At 51.5% G+C, this 19,338-nt stretch overlaps 1 protein-coding gene across 4 annotated transcripts in view; it reads left to right on the top strand.

The window, feature by feature from the left end:
- Nucleotides 1–4,486, top strand: part of FHDC1 (FH2 domain containing 1) — a 43,050-nt gene extending 38,564 nt beyond the window's left edge. For all 4 annotated transcript variants that reach the window (XM_086704088.1, XM_086704090.1, XM_086704087.1 and 1 more), the window contains exon 12: nt 170–4,486. In XM_086704088.1, coding sequence (XP_086560214.1) covers nt 170–2,191 — 2,022 coding nt within the window. In that variant the 3' untranslated portion in view covers nt 2,192–4,486. The remainder of the gene's footprint in view (nt 1–169) is intronic.
- The last annotated feature ends 14,852 nt before the right edge of the window (nt 4,487–19,338 follow it).

Raw genomic sequence — 19,338 nt, 5'->3', positions numbered from 1 at the left:
TCCACACCCACACAGGTGCAAACACCAGTATCTCTCTTGGTGAAGCTTACGCTGGGCTCTCCTCCCTGCGTGTATATCTCACTGGAGTCTTAGGGCAGGTGGCTCTGGAGTTGCACACACGTTCCACACGTCTCATGCGTCTTGGGGCTTCTCTCCACCCCTCGTTCAGGACAACCAGGACCGAGCGGTGCAGGAGCTGAGACAGCTGCAGCGGCTGAAGGAGCGGGAGCAGAAGCGTCGCTCCTGGGCAGCTGGGGAGCTCGGGGGCTTCTGCCGGAGCAGCAGTGAGAATGATGTGGAGCTGCTGACCAAGAAGGGCACAGAGGACCTGCCCCCCTTCCTGCAGCCCAGGCCCGTCAGCCCTTCCTACCGACCTCCTAACGCCCGCCGCTCTCGCCTTTCCCTGGGCGCCTTTGCTGACCGGGAGCTGCTGACCTTCCTGGAGAGTTCCACCGGCAGCCCCGAGGAGCCCAGCAAGTTTAACAGCTTGCCCCGGAGCAGCCCCCGGCAAGCCCGGCCCACACTGGCCTGGATGGAGCCTGGGGGCCCGAGGGCCCAGGACCCCAGCCACGCACGCAGACCTCAGGCCTCACAGAGCCAGGAGGAGGCCCCTGAGCCACCCTCATCTTGGCAGAGCCAGCTCCCAGTCCCCCGACCCGAGGACCCTGCGCCCCTCTTCCCTCGAGCTCGGCGCAGTGGGGTGGGCATCCTCCAAAAGAGGAACAGCGAGCCCATGGGCCTGGCTCCCGCCCGGTCCCCTCCTCTCTCACCATTGGCTCTGGGGATTAAGGAGCATGAGCTGGTGACAGGACTGGCTCAGTTCGACCTCCAGGGACCCAAGGGCCCAGAGGAGGTGCCCCGGCTGACCCTGAATGACCTCAGCTCCGCGGAGCCGGTGTCTCTGGGGGATGGGAGCACGCAGTCCCTCGCTGCCAGCCACAGTGGCCTGCTGCCTGTGAGCTCAAGTGCCCCAGGGGATCTCAGCCCAGCCCTGCAGGGGAATAACGGATCTGCCCCCGACCAACCTAGTGGTGAGGCTCTGGTATCTGTAGGCAGCAGCGACCCTGAGAGCAAAGACCCCGGCCCTTTGTTCTACATCTCGGATGCCACCGACTGCTCGCTAACCCTGGACTGCTCGGAGCCAGGGGAGGGGGGCGGTGGGGATGGCTCCCTGTCCTCTGGGGCTGGAGAGACAGGCAGCCAGGTCTCCTCTCACCCTCCTTCCAGCCCCCCCGGGGAGGCTTCTGCTCCCCTCTCCAGGAAGAGTGAGCCCATCTGCAAGGACGCCCTTCCCAGGGACAGACCTGCCAAAGGGAAGGATGCGACAACACCAAAGAGAAGCTCCCTCAGAGAGGCATCCCAAGGGACCTCCAAGGCAGTGAGTGCCAGGCGGAGCCAAGGGGCGGCGCCCAAGCCCGTGCGGACCTTGACAGCCTCCGAGAGCGAGAGCATGCGTAAAGTGGTGCCCATCTCCAGGTCAAGCCGCAGCTCGGTGGGCTGGAAGCGGCCTTCTGGGGACACCCCCAGCAGCCCAGCACAGCAGCAGTGGTCGCGCCGGAGCTCCGTGCGGGGGACCTCGGACGTGTCGCCCAGGAGGCCCTCTACAGGGGCTGTGACCGTGCCGGAGGAGCCGAAGCTGGCGAGGGGGAGCAGCAGCTCTGGCAGCGTCCGGCCCGGGAAGGAGCACCCCCTGCAGCCCAGGGGCTCGTTCAAGAAGCCCAGCGCCAAGCCCCTCAGGAACGTCCCCAGACAGAAGCCCGAGGAAAATAAGATCTGCCGCTCCAACTCTGAGAGCCCCGAAGAGGAGCCCAAGGCCCCGCCGCCCCCCAGCGTCCCCCGTGTCCCACCTCCCGTGCCGAGCTTTGCCCGGAACACAGTTGCGTCCTCATCTCGGTCCATGAGAACAGATTCTCCTCCCGTGGCCAAGGCTCCTGGCATCACTCGGACTGTTTCCCAGCGTCAGCCAAGGCCGAAGGGTAGCCCCGAGGATGCCATCCCCAAGGACAGCGGCACCCTGCGGCGGGCCAGTAGCGCCCGGGCCCCCAAAAAGTGTCCGGAGTCTGCTGGGGGTCCCAGTGCCAACACAGAGACACCTCCAAAGGGCCGAGGGGCTGGGGAAAGGGCCTCCCTCAGACTGAAAAACTCAGATCCGACCACACTGGGGAAAATCCTCGATCCCTTACGGAAGTGATAGGTGTCTGTCCTCTCGTTGCTGGGGGCTCAGGTGGTGAGGACTGACTCCTGTGACAGTCCAGCACTGGATGTCTCTGTTCACATAAAGTCACCCCCTGGTGCCAGCCACTAACGCTCATGTCACCGAAGGTGTGGTCCAGGAGGCTGGTGGACTGCCACTCACTGTGACCCCTCCTGCTGTAAAGTCCCCCGTCTGGATGTGCACCATGACGGCCGGCACCTCACATACTCCTCCCCAAGCAGACACTGCATGAAAAACATAGATGTCTGAGATGACATTCTTCCGTACAGAGTAAAAGAATTTTGGCCAGTTTTTCTATTCCAAACTTATTTTTGAATATTACAAAAACTGCATATTTTAGTTCCTTTTGCAGAATGAAATGCCTCCTGGGAAAAAAGACAAAACCCTTAATATGAAGACATTTTCATTTTCCTGTGTTCCCTGGCCTCAGGGTTCCACCTGCCCACACACCGTCCATTGCTGGCAACTGGACTTCTCTGCAGGCCCTGGGTGCTCTGTGATTGGCACCGTCTCCTCGAAGGCTCTCTGTGTTGCTCCTCTTTCTGTGTGTGACTTCGGGTGAGGGTTTGCTTGTGAGCAGGAGGGAAAGTGAGACTGGTGTGTGGAAATCGGATGCTCCCATGTGCTCAGGACAGGCACCATGGGCAGCGCCTTCCCTGCAGACGGGGAGCAGCCCCTGGGAGAAATGCTGGATCTTCTGGAACTTAGAAGTGCCATATTTTAATGGAAAGGCATTGAGGGGCTGTTTGGCTGAGCACACCTGCCCCTTCTGTGTTTTCCCATTTGTGTATCTTATAAAACTGAGTGAAGGCTGCTATGACCTGGGATCGCTCTAGTTACAGGGAAAAACAAACCCTTCTGTCTCCCAGTCTTGTCCCTCCCTTCTCTCTCTGCCTGCAGCCAGCCCTTCCTTCTCTTGCGAATGCAACACAAAGCCGGGAGGGTCTGTGCGTATTATTTATGCCACTGATGATGCTTCTTAATGTCGATGTCTGTTCTTTGTGGTACAATGGTTTTTAAGTCCTGAGAAAAAAACAAATTTTTTTAAACCAAAAGCAAAAAACAAAAAAAAAACTAAAAACAAAAACAACAAAAAAAAAGAAACTACTTTCAGGAGAATTTATATCATCAGGAAATTTTTGGGAAAAAAAGGCTTTATTCAAAAGGGAGAAAACGTGTACTGTTTCTACTCACTGCCCATTTCACTACTTCCTTTTGAGGCTAATTAGGAAATGAAGCAATTCTGGAAACTTTCTTGTTATTTTAAAGTCACCCCCCACTCTTTTTCACTTTTGGTCATTTATTGAAATTGTAGTGACACCTTGGTGTAGATCCAACAGTGGTAAATGGATTTCAGCGAATCCACATGGTTGATGTTACAATCTTCCTCCTGTAGAATGTTGCCTTTCATCCAAATTAATTGGAAACTGAGCTTCCCTAAGTCAGCCAAATTGAAAAGGTAAATTTTATGATTGAAGAAGTAAGGCACCTGACCGCAAAATCTCTTATAAAAATAGCCTTGAATACGTATTTCACGGGCCCCACAAAATGGTTATGGGAATCCTATAGTGTTTTTCACCATCTCAAAAAGCCTAAGAAATCCTATATTTAACCGTGCAGATAACAACATTCAAGGCACAGGGCCCATGGTTGGGTGGAAAAGGACGAAAGAGATCAAAAGTTTGTGGATAGCGATGGGGTCAGGACCTCCAGGTAGGATCCTGGGAACCAGGGTCCCAGTCCCTGCTTGGTCACTGATGCTATGTGACTTTGGCAAATCACTCCCTCTCCCTAAGCCTCTGTTTCCCAGTCTACGGAAGTCGGGGCACAGCTTCAGTGATGGCTTCTAAAGGTCCCTTAGCTCAAAGAGGGAGCTATTATTATCAACAACCAAGGACCCACCTGCCCCAGGACCAGCTTCTCCAAACCAACCCCCAGCACCTCCGTAGCAGAGGCCTCAACGTCAAAGGCCTGCTTAAAATAAAGCACCTTCAGAATGTGTTGTTGCTTTGAAATCTAATAAGCTGAGTTTCTTGAGAAGCGGCATTTTACTTAGCCCTGTGGACCCTATGTGTATGCATCTGTGTGAGCAGGTGATCATTCTATTACCTTTTATTGGTAGTAAGCTTTGAAAAATAATTTAAGTATCTAATGCAGAAATGTAAATAAATTTCTATATAAATTTGTTTAAGATGAACTGAATGTATTTAAAGGCTCATTTATATGTTCTTTTATGTAACATGTAGTTTAATAAAGTTCCTGTTTATGGGAGTTGTGTTTTATCCTCAACTTGCTCTGCTGATGGGTATGTATGTGTGTGATCCTGGGGGAAGAGTATATAATTTCCTGCGCACAGAAAAGCCCCGATATAGGAGGTGCAACAGCTTTGAGATACAGCAGTCTTGTCCTCAAAAGGCTCAAAAGCCAAATTAGGCTGTTAGTGTGTGTCTTCTCGGGAGCAGAGTCTGTGTTTACCTGAAGGCCTAGAAAGCAGGCCTTGTGCCAGACCCGTGGGAATGCAAGCATTGCATCTGACACGCAGACCGTCAATGGAATGTTCAGCACCTCATACATGCTCACATTGTTCCATGTTTTGGGCCAAGCTTTGTGTAATCTCTGTGGGGCCAGCAAGTCTGGATCTGCTCCTATGTGTCCTCATGCATTTTGGCTCAGGACACTATTGGGAAATCACAGCTCACTTCTGCGGCTGCCTTAGGAATGAGCAGAGAGGGAGGGAGGTATGGCTTTATTTGAAATGCAGTGCTGGTGCTTATTTGAGAAGAAAGGGGAATTGTTCAGAAGGTGCACCTCATACCTCAGGGGTTCATGTCAAGTTTTAGTCCTGGCTACTCTTGCGCTTTATCTGAAACGGTTTACAGGATGATCCCTGGGTCAGGCACTGAGAGATAGATGAGTAGATGATGTCCTTGTGAGTTGCTGTCTGCCCCCATGAACTCTGAGAGCCCGGTTCTGCCTGTTACAAGCTGGTTGGGCCACTGGACCCCTTCCTGTACCTTCAACCTATTGTACCAGGGGTTACTGACATCAAAAAAAGACTTCATTTGCACAGTGGGTCTCAAGTAGTTTTAACCCTTTTATTTTATGACTTTCAAAAGGAACCTGTGTTCCAGTCCTCCTGAAGATACATGTTGAGTTTAATGGGGCCACAGTTCCTAATTGTTCATTCAAGATTCTGCTTATTTGTGTATTATGGTGGGACACTCCAGACTAGTTTGGTGGAACTATTAATTCATCCCTGCAAGGTGAACAAATTCACCAACTTCTGCCTCTAAGGGTGCAATAGCCTACCTGCTCCCATCTGGCAATGATGTAAGCTTTACGCCCAACGTGGGACTCAAACTTGCAACCTCAAGATCAAGAGTCACATGCTCTACTGACTGAGCCAGCTAGACAGCCCTCAATTCTTATACTTTTGATTCATGCTCCAGTCCTGCCCCCCAACAACAAAAAAAAAGCAGTTTTTTGTTTGGTTGGTTGGGTTTTTTGGTATGTGTCCTCAAACACAAATAAGCATCAATGTATAAACCAAATTAGAATAAGGAACATTGCATCTCATAACTCATTAAGTGCTCTCGAAAATTATTTGGGCCATGGGGCACATGGCTGACTCAGTCGGTCGAGTGTCTGACTCTTTTTATGTTTTTACGTTTATTTCTGAGAGAGAGAGAAAAACACAGGTGGGGAGCAAAGAGAGAGGGAGAGAGAGAATCTGAAGTAGGCTCTGCTGACCGCAGAGAACCGGATGCGGGGTGCGAACTCACGAACCATGAGATTATGACCTAAGCCGAAATCAGAAGCCACCCAGGCACCCACGTCTGACTCTTGATTTTGGCTCAGGTCATGACCTCAAGGTTCGTAGGGTCAAGCCCCTCATGGACTCTGTGCTGACAGAGCCTGCTTGGGATTCTTTCTCTCCCTTTCTGTCCCTGTCCCACCCCTGCTCACTCTCTGTCTCTCTCTGTCTAAAAATATAAAATAAAATAGTGAATTTCTTAAAAAAAATTTATTTGGGCCACGAACACACAAAAACACGGAGGACGGTGGGTCAGCAGAGTCACTTTCTACTCAGCGTCTATGGGGTAACCATGCATAGCTTGGACTGAATCTGTGGCAGGGTTGAAAATAACCCAGAGTAGGCTCTACCTGGGAATTTTTTCATCTGCAAATATCTTCCAGTAAAGTGTCCTAGGGCTCATTGGATCACCTCGGTGAAGACAAAAGTAACATTCTTGTAGGTGAAGAAAATGGCTTTTCTGTCTTCCAGGCCACAGCTCTGCAGTGAAGCTTTTGGCTTCCTGGTTGGTAGGTAGGACCCCACTACAGGAGGGGTCAAAAGCCATGGGCAGCACTCAAAGTCTAGTCATTCATTGGCCCTTGACCCAGGGCCCACCAGGAGCCCGGCCCAGCCTGACCGTCAGCCTGTGGGACAAAGGTGCCTGGTCCTTCAAAGAAGATCTGCTTGAGGTCCCTATTGATGCATTCATGCCAGGCCTTTGGAATCACGCCTGGAGTTTGCCCCCAGCCTCCCTGGAAACATTCAAGGGCTGAGTCATAGGCCAATGTTGTTCCCCGCGTCTGCTTGCAATTAGATGATGAGTTGAGAATGCACTTTCCCAGAGCAGCTGTGTCATGCATTATAGGCAGGTTTCTAGGCCAGCCCATGAAAAACCTACTGAACTCATCCATGGGTGGACCAGGGCATTGACATCTCTATACAGGAGACCTCACTTGTCGCAGAGTTCCTACAGGAAAATGCCAGGGTGCCAGAAACATCCCTCTCCAACTTTGTGGCAGCAAGCAGAGGTTAAGGCACAGGAACGTGAGGGCACCAGTAACATTCACTCTCCATTGTTGCAGAAAAAAAGTCCTCTCCACTCTGGAGGTCAGACACAGAGGCTCCCATCCCCCAGGCCAACTCCAGTAAATATGTGCCACTTCTGTCTCAGAGACTACCTTTCGTTTGTTCTTCCGAGAGCACCGGCCCATCAGAAACGTGTTCACCTGCTTTTTCAGTTTCCCGGAAGGGAGGCTGAGTTCAGTCCTGCTCCCTTGCCTCCTGGTAACCGATGAGAAGATGGCAGAGGTTGTGGGGAGGCTGCCTGTGTGGCCAGGGACAGTGGGTCAACTGGGCAAGTGAATCATTTCAGTGAGGGCCGGATGTCTGCTGCAGGTGGTGAGCCCCGCTGACAATATCAGAGTGGCCACTGACACATGCTGTCCCACAGTGTGGAGTCCCAGGTGCAACAGAATCACCTGGGGCTGGTGGGTGATTCCCGGTCCCACCCCAGACCTATACCAAGTCAGAATCTCTCTGGTGGGGCCCCCAAAGTTGCATTTTAACTTCCCAGCGATCCATGTTTCACCCTGCTGTTGAGAATCAGTGGGCTGGACAGAGGCCAGAGACTGGGGGTCCTGGTTAGAGGCTGATGAGTTGTTCTCTGGGCCGGGCCCCTCTCCCGGCCTCTGTCAGGCAGGGCAGGTGCTTTTCTCCTGGGCAAGTGATGCAGAAAATGTATTCTGAACTCAGCACCCGGTTAGGAGGAGAGCTGCCTTGTCATAGGATCCTGAGGGGTTGTTCTAATTTGGATCTTAAGACAGAGGCACCTTCGAGCATACGCTTGGCCACTCCTTTGAGTCTGGAGCTGTCAGTGACGCAACGTCAGAGCTTCTGGAACTGTGGCTCCAGAGGAACATGGGAAGGGATACCTCACTCAAGTCTTGCAATGGCTGCTCTTTAGGAAGATTATAATTCAGTGTCTGTAAAGCAATTTGTTAATGCACACTGAGCAATGCCACGCCCACATGAGTGCCCACAGTGAGATTTTTGTCAGCAGACATGCTCTCTGGAACCCTGTTACCCGGGCCTCTTGAGTTCTGGAGCTTTCCACAGCCTTCGTGACCGTCACTTCAGCTCAGCTTTTGGGGGTTTTGCCCGGTGGCTGCAGTTCCTTCTCGCTGTGTGCTAGGGCCAGACAGGCCAGCATCTGTGCTGACCTCACCAGTTAGGAAGGGGGTGGGGCGCAGCTCTCCAGGGTGCTGACTCAGTGCCCGGATGGGAGCACAGTGCACTTGTGCAGTGTTCAGAAAGCAAGCAGAAGAGGGGACGTCGGAAGGTAGCCCCCCACCACGTTTTAGAGTGTGGAAGCTCTCCCTGGAAGAAGGACTGGGCCCCGGTTCCTTCCAAAGCAGTACGGAACAGTTCGCCCGCCTCTCTCCCCTTCTTGCTATAAACAGCTCCCCATCAGACCAAGACATTTGCTGGGAGAATCTGGACAGTCTTGCCACTTTCAGGGACAGCCGCTTTACCAGTTTGGGCAGATGCAATAAGAGCAGTTCGAGCAATATTTGGATTAAAACAGTGGTTCGGTGTTGGAAGTCGCCCCAACAGAAAGAACAGTGCCTCCATTCAGCTGTGGCTGAGTGGAGACGTCAGCTTCGCTGGTCAGCTCTCCTTGCTTCTTTCCCAGGGCACCAGTGCTTCCCACCTGCTGACTCATCCCCAGGGAGGAGAGAGAAGAGGTGGGCTGCCCACAGGGCGGGCTTCTTGCCACTGCTGAGAGACAGATAGTAAAATCACCTCCCCACCCCCACAGGGCCTCCGCCTCCTAAGTTCAGATTTGACTCCAGTATAATGAAAATAAGTCACTAGATAAGCACCGGGCTAAGTTGCCTGATCCTCTCAGCCCTTTCCCAAGCCCCTGTTTTGCTCAACCAGCTCATAATGGGTTGAAGTCTAGCTAGTTCTTTTTCTCCCCAGCAGCTCACAGCTTTGCTGTCATCCCCGTGATCCAGTGAAGCTTGTCATTCCCACGTTTCGGGGGAGGAATTCCTTCTAGGAGAGATGAAAGGGGAGTGTGTGAGGCAGTGGCCTCCTATGGCTACCCACAGCCCCATCTCTGTCCACGTTCATGGAATGACGGCCCCCAGCATGAGGTCCAGCTCATCAGTCTACATCTGGACACTGTCCCCAGCCCTGGCACACCTTTCAGGAGGAACCTTGATGAGCTGGAGTGTGACAGAGAAGAATGACCGGGACAGCCGAGGGTTGGGCACCATGCCTGACAATGAGCCACTGAGACGGACGGCTGGAGCCTGCTTCAGATTCTGTGTCTCCCTCTCTCTCCCTGCCCCTCCCCCCCCACTCTGTCTGTGTCTCTTTCTCTCAAAAAAAAAAAACAAACAAAAAAACAACAAACTGAAAAAGGATAAGAAGAACCTGGTAGTGGGATTAATCTCATTCTGTGTTGTTCCCAAACAGAATAGAGATAAACCTTCAGGTGTAAGAGGAGTTCATGCCAAAGCTGCATGTCTGTCTCCCTGGGCCGGAGGCCCTCCAAGTCCCTTCCACTTGGAAGACTTTGAATCTGTGAAATGACTGCTCCAGACTCAGTTGCTGAGTGGAACCAGTGACACCTAAGGCCACTTTTCCCTTGCAGGGGTCACCTCCTGGGAGGCCCAGCTGTACCTGACTAGGTCATGGGAAGAAGCTTCATAACAGTCATCCTTCCTTATTGCCAAAAAGAACTTACTGAATGTCTCCTGGGTGTAGGGCCATAGGCAACATCTGTTTATTCCTCTTGGATTTGTCCATATGGAGGGGTCCTGGGGTACAAGGGCAGTCACCTTATGACAGATTCTCAGTGGGAGTTAAATAAAAGTTTGTGGTTCTGGAAAGCTCTGTGTCTCGCAGGGTCTCTAAATCAGGGTGCCCAGGTTCATGTTGCTCAGTGACTCCTCAGAAACCCAGCCTCTTCCAAATCCAGATGGAATACATCTTTCCCTCTGTCAACTCTCCTCTGACCCCTCACTTTGGAAATTGATCTTTCCCTCCCCGGATGTCTCAGAGTACTTGGGATTATAACACCAGTTCCTACCTGTCTTGGAAAACAGGCGACCATGTTTGTTTGACTACTGAATGAGGCTGTGACCTCCTTGGGGTGTGTGTGTGTGTGTGTGTGTGTGTGTGTGTGTAGTGCGTGGGGTTCATCCGTGGAGCCCTCCAAGACCCAGCCAGTGACTGGCACTAAGTAGGTGCTCAGCAAGTGTGGGCTGGAATTGAAAGGGGAAGGGAAACATTCAGGTACCTACGAGTAGCACTGCCCAGGGCCCCTCCCTCACTGGCAGGTCTCTGCATCTGCCTGGGCTTGGTTTGGATAGGTCAAGGTGTGGTTCCTGGGGCTCCTAGCTGAAGGCCCCACAGAGGGTACAGCTGGCGTCTGGGAGAAGAGGGTTGGATGCCAGAAAAGGGACAACCAAAACAAAGATAAAGACAGTGTTGGGTGCCTCAGGCACTAGGTCTATGCTTGACATTGAGAGGAACGGGAACCTCATGACCACCCCGCTGACTCTCAGGCCTTTTGGAAGGCAACTCCCTCAAGGTGGGCCAAAGCCCCGTGGCAGGGCTCCCTGCATCGGCCCTGGACACTCCGAAGCCACACCCTCGGGCACTGAGAGCAGACAGAAGCAGCTACTGGGCTTTTCAAACATGGCCCCCGCATCCTTGACTTGCAAAAGGGCCCTAGATGATTTCTGGGAATGTCGGGGAGACGGACATGGCTGGGTGCCTGCCCTCCACTGGCAGCTGGGACACTGCCTGGTCTGCGGCTTAATAGGTGTGTGCCCTTGGGCAAATTGCTTAGCATGTATGCTCGAGAATCATAGTCTTATGAATCTGAAGTCTCAGCTTCAGAACAGCTGAGGGTGTTAAATAGCGTAATATGTGAAGACAGTCTACGTGTTTGCCATTATCACCGTTCTAGGTCAGAACCCACACCTGGCAACTTCTCAGGGCCTCCAGTGAGGTGGCTGTCTCACCAAGAAGGCTTTAGAGACCCACGTGCATCAGACAGGAAGGCCGGCAGTCGGTCTCACCTGGACTCTGTCCCTATCTGGCTGGGTGACCTTGAGCAGGTCACTAAACCCAGCTGTGCCTCTGTTTCTGCTTCCTCCTCCAGCAGAGTAAGCAAGGCAGGGCTTCATGACACGTGACAGTCCCTCAATAGCCAGCCTGTATCCAATTTATTGGATCTATAAAATGCATTAGCTTCCAAGGCCCATGACTTCATCCTTGAGGCCAAAGTCTTCAGGGGATTCCCTCCCACCTGGGACTCCTGGCGTCCCTTCTCTGGGAAAACGTTTGCCCAGTGCTCACATGGAGGGGTGGGGGGTGCTCTCCACATCACAGCAGGCAGGTGTTGGTTCAGGGAAAGGCCAGGGAACACACTGTGCCTGGAGTCTCCTTCAAGTCAGCGAAGCCTAGTGCAAGTGTGAGGGACGGGAGGCTGTCTCTCCCCAGCCCAGCACACTCCTTTCTGACTCGTAGGATCCCCGGCTGCCCTATGGCCACCTGGGCGGGTATGTCCTCCACCCACATAAAACCTGCCACCCTGGCTGCCGGAAAGGCAAGACAAAAAGGGGAAAGACATCCAGTGTACCAGCATTCGAGGACACTGGGAAAAAGAAGACCACCAGACCTTGAGGAAAGAGCAGAGGCCTGGAATTCATGAGGCCCCCTCATCCCCCTTTAGGTGACCCTGAGCCGGTTATATATCCCCTCTCTAAATGTCTGTTCCTCATTCCTCTAAAGGAGGTGAGGCCCCCTGCCCTCCAAGTTCTCATCAGGGCTCATGTTCTTTGAGTCTTGTGTGTGTGTACGTGTGCGTGTGTGCGTGTGCTTTTTTTTTTTTTTTTTTTTTTTTTTTTGAGAGAGAGACCAAGTGTGAGTTGGGGAGGGGCAGACAGGGAGACCCAGGATCTGAAGCAGCCTCCAGCTCTGAGCTGTCAGCACAGAGCCCGGTGCGGGGCTTGAACCCACAAACTGCAAGGTCATGACATGAGCTGAAGTCGGACACTTAACCGACTGAGCCACCCAGGCGCCCCTTCTTTGATTCTGATCACAGGGTTCTTACGAGAGCGTGGGGGATGTTGGTGCCACACTGGAGCCCACCTCTCTGCTCCATTTGCTCACATCTTACACAAACGGCCTCGCCCATCTCTTCAGAAGGGGCTCAAAGAGCCCGGCCATTGCTGGTCTTTGTGGTGGCCCCCCACAGGGCCTTCCTAGGGACCCATGAAGACTGACAGGTGAGTGTGGGCTTATGGTTCTGGATAGACCCGGTTCAAATCCCAGCTCTGCTATTCCTAACTGGGTTACGTTGGGGAAGTCATTTACCATCAGTCTTAGTTTCTCCTCTGTACATGGGAAAAATGTGAAAAATGATCCTTTGGGGGTGTCACTAGCATGGGAAGTATATCTTGGTGCATAGAAGGTGCTCAATAAATAGTAACTGGGATAATCGGGGAAGTCCGTTTTGTTAATATGTCCTGTATGTTTAGTGACAACTGGCTGGGGCTCTGTTCTCTGATGGGCACACATGTGAAAAATGGTGGGTAGTCAAACGTGCTTATAACCATCTTTTTTTTTTTTCTAATTTTTTTTTTTAACATTTATTTATTTTTCAGACAGAGAGAGACAGAGCATGAATGGGGGACGGTCAGAGAGAGAGGGAGACACAGAATCCGAAACAGGCTCCAGGCTCTGAGCGGTCAGCACAGAGCCCGACGCAGGGCTCGAACTCACGGACCGCGAAATCATGACCTGAGCCGAAGTCGGCCACTTAACTGACTGAGCCACCCAGGCGCCCCACCATCTTTTTTTTTTTTTTAATGTTTATTTATGTATTTTGAGAGACCACGAGAAGGGGAGGGGCAGAGAGAGAGAGAGAGAGAGAGAATCCCAAGCAGGCTCTGCGCTGTCAATGCAGAGCCGAATGGGGGTGCTCCATCGCACATGACCTGAGCCGAAACCAAGAGTCGGACGCTTAACCCACTGAGCCACCCAGGCGCCTCTGACCGTCTTTCATCATAAAGGTGACACAACCACAAGATAAGAGAACTATGGCTTATCATCTGGCTTCAAAGGAATTTCTAAAAGAGAAATTCTGTGAGTGATCTGAGCATACTGGGCCATTGCTTTTCACACATGCCTCTGATGTTTGGCTGTTTCCCACAGTCTAATGCGTCGTTAAGGCTCTGAGGTTTGTCATCACTGAGGCCTCTCGGAGGTCAGAGCCAGGAGCTTGTCCCAGGCACCTACATCACATCTCAAACCTGTGCCCTCCCAGCAGGGCGCAGGTGGCTCAGCAAAGAGCTGCAGCCTGGGGCATGATGCCCACGGATGTCAGATGGTGCGGGCAAGCTGGGAGGCAGCCAGGGGCCCTGCCTGAAAGCTCGGGTTTCTGCTGACTTACTGTAGGACTCTATGACTAAGCAAGTCAGCTGTGTCTCAGCAGCCATTGATGGGAATATATCCTGTCACCTGCCTATCTCACTAGAGAACAGTGGGGTCAAGGGAACGGATACTTGAAAAGGAGTCAAGCAGCACACGATTTCTCGTGTGTGGGCACCTACCGGCCCTGATGTTGATGGGGTGAAAACAGGGGACGCACAACCCACCTATCCTGTTCGAGGTCCACCACCCTTTGGAGGATGGGCAGTGACCTCAAAGGGATGTGCAGGGCCTCTGCTGTCTGGGAATGGTCTGTAAATTTGATCAAGGTATTGATTATATGGGTATGTGGAACTGGTGAAAAGTCATCCTTAGAATATGCGCAGTTTCGCCTGTGTGCATCTATTATGCTTTAATAATTAGAAACCAGGCCATGTAGGATTTGGGAGTGTTAGTGATATAGGCCCAGCTGAAAGGCTGCTCCTTCGAGAGGCTCTCTGAGACCTATTGTCCATTCCCCTCTCTCAGGAAAGTTACTGTCATAAACCTTCACCAACCGCCCACGTTCACACCTTGTTCAATTTTCTTGTTAGCAGTTTTATGGGTCTGTGGGTTCCAGCAAAACTTGTTGACATCAACACATCATACTCACGTTGTGCAGGGGCTTCTGGACACGCCATGGGCAGGGCCAAGGCTGAGTGGGCTGTGGGAAAGATGAGTCCTTTAAAGACACTCCTCTGCCCTCCGCACCACAGTGATATCACTTCCTGCAAACACGATGCGCTCTCAATAAAGCCCTGTCCAGGTTCTGCATTTACCTGCCCAAGTGAGTCAGTGAGCTCATCTGTGCTGTGAGACAGTTGTCCTGGAAAGAGAAAAAAAAAAAAAAACCCAAAAAACAAAACAAAACAAAAAAAACCCCACTAAACAGTGATGTAAAATAGAACCTGAGCTTCCCAGCTCCCAGTGAGGTTTTCACCTTGAACTCTACTCAGGAAAGGCCAGTTAACACCAGTACATGACTTCAGACCGGGCGCCCATGTGCTAAGATAAACATGGCCAAGCCTTTTAAACAAACACTGTGGGGAGATTGGGTTGAGCGGTCAGAAAATGCAAGCAGACAGACGGTAGGACCCAGAGTACTGGCCAGGGGCTCGAATCTGCATCTGTCTTTATCTTGCCACCAGGCAGCTGTGCAATAGGGCAACTCACATGTCCTCTCTGGGCCTTGGGTTCCTAAACCCTAAAGTGGGGAATTGGGTTGGAATAATTCCATGACCCCTGAGAAAAATGGAACGAAATTACTATGCCCGCGTAAAGTGTCCTCCGTCAGGGTCTTACTGGTTGATGGGTTGGTTGGGATTGTACCGTCTTGTTCTGTGATGGACCACAGGAACGGAGAAGAAAGCTAACCCTACTCAGTTCTTGGCGCACAATTATCATCAGTGTGTGCAAAACCCTTTCATCCTGGAAATCCTTGTTTTCCTTTCTCTCTACTCTCCACTTTCAATCCGTCTGTCCTCAGTAGGCACCCACCATAACGTACTTGATATCCGTTCTTAGATGTGTGCAGATGTGTGTGTATCTATATGTCTATATATAGACATCTCCTTGTAAAATTCATAGCATTGTTTTGGATGTGAATTTTTAATTTATGTAACTTACAGCATTACTATGGATCCTGTTCTATTTCTTCACTCTACACCCCATTGTTTATGATCTTCCCATGTTGCTGTGTGTACACGTAGCTTGTTAATTCTTACTGGTGCCCAGAATCCTTTAGTGGGTGGCCACCACACTGTTCTTATCCTTTCCTCGTGTTGCTAGACCCCTTTGTTACTCACACATGGTGTTAGCACACACAGACCACACTGAACATTTTCACACGCGTGTACTTAAAGGAGCCCAGAGAGAGCTTCTCAGGAACTGCTGTCTCATTCATACAGTCTATGTAATAGTTGCTATCACTAGGTACTGCCTGTGCTCTGGGGGTGGGGACGGGGAACACAGATGTACGGGGCGGGAGAGGCAGAGCCCGGGAAAGAGGTTGCCGGACCCTCGGCTGCCTTGTCTGACGCGGGCTCTAGATTCGGTTCTCTGGGGAAGGAACATCTTTCGTTGATTGGCTCCATCTTTTGTTGATTCGCGTATCCCCTTCCTTCGTAGCCTGAACGATGGTGTGTGATTAAATACAATTTAATTTACTATTTGATTGTCTTTTCTCCTCCCGGATTGCAAGTTCTCCAAGGGCAGGCCCGGTGCTTTTCACACAGGTGTTTGCAGTATTCCCTGTGCCTAAGGCAGAGCTAATAGGGTCGATGCCCTGCAGACAGCTGTCTGATTTCCAAATCAGTGAGGGAACTTGGGCTGCGAGGAATACAAATGAAGCCCTGGCAGGGTCAGGACTGAGGTGCAAAATTTAAAAAGGCCTTGTGTTAACTATACTCAAATTAAAAAAAAACTAAAAATTAGGGGTACCTCGGTGGCTCATTCGGTTGAGGGTACAACTCTTGATTTCTGCTCAGGTCATGATCTCACGGTTCGCGGGATCCAGCCCTTTGTCAGGCTCTGTGCTGAGTGTGGAGCCTGCTTTAGATTGTCTCTCTCTCTCTCTCTCTCTGTTTCTCTGCCTCTGCCTTTCTCCCCCCTCTCTCTCAAAATAAATAAATAAACATTAAAAAAATAAAAATAAAAATTAGGGGCACCTGGCTGGATTAGTCAGTAAATCATGCAACTCTTGATCTGGGGGTTGTGAGCTTGAGCCCCATGATGGTTGTAGAGATTGCTTAAAAGTAAACTCTTCAAGGGGCGCCTGGGTGGCTCAGTCAGTTAAGCGTCTGACTTTAGCTCAGGTCATGATCTCGAGGTTTGTGGGTTCGAGCCCTGCATTGGGCTCTGTGCTGATAGCTCAGAGTCTGGAGCCTGCTTCGAATTCTGTGTCTCCCTCTTTCTCTCTGCCTCTCCCCCGCTCACACTCTGTCTCTCTCAAGAATAAACATTAAAAAACATTTTTAAATAAAAAAATAAATCTTCAAAAAAAATTAAAATTAAAAAAATTAAGAAGGTCTTGTCCTCAGCTGCTGACCTGCATGTATACGACCTGAGATTAAGGGTCTCTCTCGCCTTATTTTTTTTTTTTTAAGTTTATTTATTTATTTTGAGAGACAGAAAGAGAGAGAAAGTACAAGCAGGGAGGAGCAGAGAGAGAGAGAGAGAGAGAGAGAGAGAGAATCCCAAACAGGCTCTGTGCTGCCAGGGCAGAGCCTGACTCGGGGCTCGAATCCACGAACCACGCAATCATGACCTGAGCCGAAACCAAGAGTCAGGCTTAACTGCCTGATCCATCCAGGCACCACCAGCCCCCCCCCCCCCCCCCCCCCCCGGCCTTATTCTAGAGCCCCCTCTGACCTCAGATATTTTTGCCTTTGAAAAGCTTTTGGCCTCAAACTTCGCATCTAATGTAGTACCTTCCTCTCCCCCTTCCCTCTTTCCTTTCCCTGTGTGCCTGACCCAGTCCTAGGATCTAGCCTAGAGAAATCGTCAGGGTCTCTGCCCAGTAGGGGAAGGGACATGAAAACAATCATTATCATGCACAAAGATAAATTTCAAAAAAGGACAAGTCCTCACCTAGGACATTGGAGGCAGGGAAGAATGAATGGGTGGGTAACTCTCGCAGCATAGAGGAGGTGAAGGTTGGGGTAGAATTTTGTCAGGAAGGTGGGAGGTGAAACGTGTCTGAGCAGGAGCACCCCGTGCAAAGGGCCCAATCAGAACCACACGGCGTGGTCAGGGGCTTGCGAGTATCTGTTTCTGGAGTGAGAGGTTCAAGGGTAGGAGGCCAGGTAGTGGGTCTGGGGAGCACGTAGGTGAGGCTTCGGGAAGAAGGGATATGTGAGGGAGACCAAAGAAGTATAAAAGCCAGGTACAGTGGGGCCACATGGATTGTATCCCGGAGGACAATTATCAAAGAATTGGAAGCGGGAGAGCGGCAGGAAGAAATCGGCACTTTAGAAGACCACACATTCGTGCCAGTGTGTGTAAACACGTGACCCTGGCTGTCCAGGGAAGAGCTGAGTCATCTGGGAGCCAGTGGCTAGACTCTCACTGGGGTGAACAAAAAGAGCCAGAGAGATGCCTCCCGTATGGAATACGGGCCCCCAGCCCCATAAAGCCAACAGCGTCAGCAAAGTTGTTTTCCGGAAGCCGGGAAGGCCACTGGGCAAACTTCGGCTTTGCCCAGAAGATGAAGGGCATGTCTCCACCCCACCTAGCCCCTAGGGACGGCCATCCGGCCTCCCCTGGTTGTCCCATTCTCAGGAGGGAGGGGACACAGCAGACACCTCTCCCCACACAGCCCCAGCCGGGAGCAGCTCCCTGGCACTTGGGGGGTGCTTTCTCTTTGTACCTGTGATCACAGGCCATGATGGGGGGCTCTTTCTTCCCTGTCCCCTGAAACTGAAACCTAAAAACCAGACTTGTAAGTCAGGAAGACCATCCTGACGATGCCACACTGAGGAAGCCTCAGTGCCTGAGAGGGGAATTTCTTTTTGCTTACTTCACCATTCGCTTTACTGAAGAGCAAACCTCATTTCCTCCCCACCCATTTACCAAACTGGACTTTCAGGCTCGGCCGCTCTCTGGGCAAGTGTTTGGGGGTGTCCTTGCCTTCAGGTCTTTATTCTCCTCCTCCCACAGCCCCCCACCCAACAGCTCCCCTTGGTTTCTTTGTTCCCTTTGAATCTCTTCTTTGTCCCTCCACTTCAGATCGCTTGCCAGGCGGCCACCTTGAAAACCGGTGCAGCCTCTGCTCTCCTTCCCCTCAGCCCTCACAGCTTCCAGAAGCAGCAGCGGCAGCAGGCCATGCCCTGCCAGGTCCCCTCAAAGGGCCATGGAATCTGTCCGACCAGGAAAACCCCAGGCAACAACCAGCTTCCTGACACAAGTGAGCTCCCCACGCTTAGAAACGGTGCCGAAAATTGGTCTGTAATGTCATTTCAACATTGGTGACACTCCCTTGGCTCCTGCAGCCCTCCTGTCCTGAAGGAGGTCTAAGCTGTCTCAGTCTTGTAGTGCAAACAGGACTTGGGGATGTGCCTCAGTCCCGAGTGGTTACAGTGACAGAGACCTGTGGCTCTCCTCTCAGGGAGATATCAAAAGTACGGGGAGCTGATTTTTTAAAAAGAAAACCATCATAAATACCGTCTTGCTTTTGTTTAACTGGGTTTTACACCCAACGTGGGGCTTGAATTCATGACCCTGAGATCGAGAGCCCCTGGCTTTTTGTTTTTGTTTTTGTTTTTACCAAAAGAAGTTCAGCTGTGACACCTATGCTGATCCCACTTCTTTTCCTTCTCCTCCTTTTCTCCTCACTCCACTGAGCTGTAGGTAGACCTCAGGAGGTCTCCGTGGGGTGCATGGGGGCGGGATTCAGTGCAGCTGGGGGTTTGCAAAGTGCCATCCTGGTATTGTTAGTGCGGTGTTTGCACTAGGAGGGGGCCGGGTCATTTAGATGCTAAACCTAGGCCTGTGTCTCCAGGGAGTGAAGGCCTGGGAAAGTGAATAGAAAAAAAAGGTGGTTGCTTGGGGTGGGAGGGGCAATTTGTGTCCATGGAACCCAGGGAGCTATTTGGCCGGTTGGTCAATGAAACCTTTGACCTCATTCCTCGGGAGGCCTACACATCTGAAACCTAGACCTTCTTCTCTGTCTTTGAATTCAACTCTTTTGCTGCGGTTTAGGCCAGGTTTTTGAGTTCCGGGGTCTGCCTGCGACCCATGTAGAATAGGAAGAGAGGAGAAGGGGGTAAGAAAGGAGGAGGGGACTGCACAGCTATTTTGGATTCTCAGGGGGAATTTATTTACTTTTAGTGATTCACAC

Source organism: Puma concolor, chromosome B1, assembly GCF_028749965.1.
Source record: "Puma concolor isolate L17-30 chromosome B1, mPumCon1.1.hap2, whole genome shotgun sequence".
In the NCBI taxonomy this organism is placed as follows: domain Eukaryota; kingdom Metazoa; phylum Chordata; class Mammalia; order Carnivora; family Felidae; genus Puma; species Puma concolor.
Note: the sequence above shows the minus strand (reverse complement) of the source record. Positions and strands in the feature narration are given on the sequence as shown.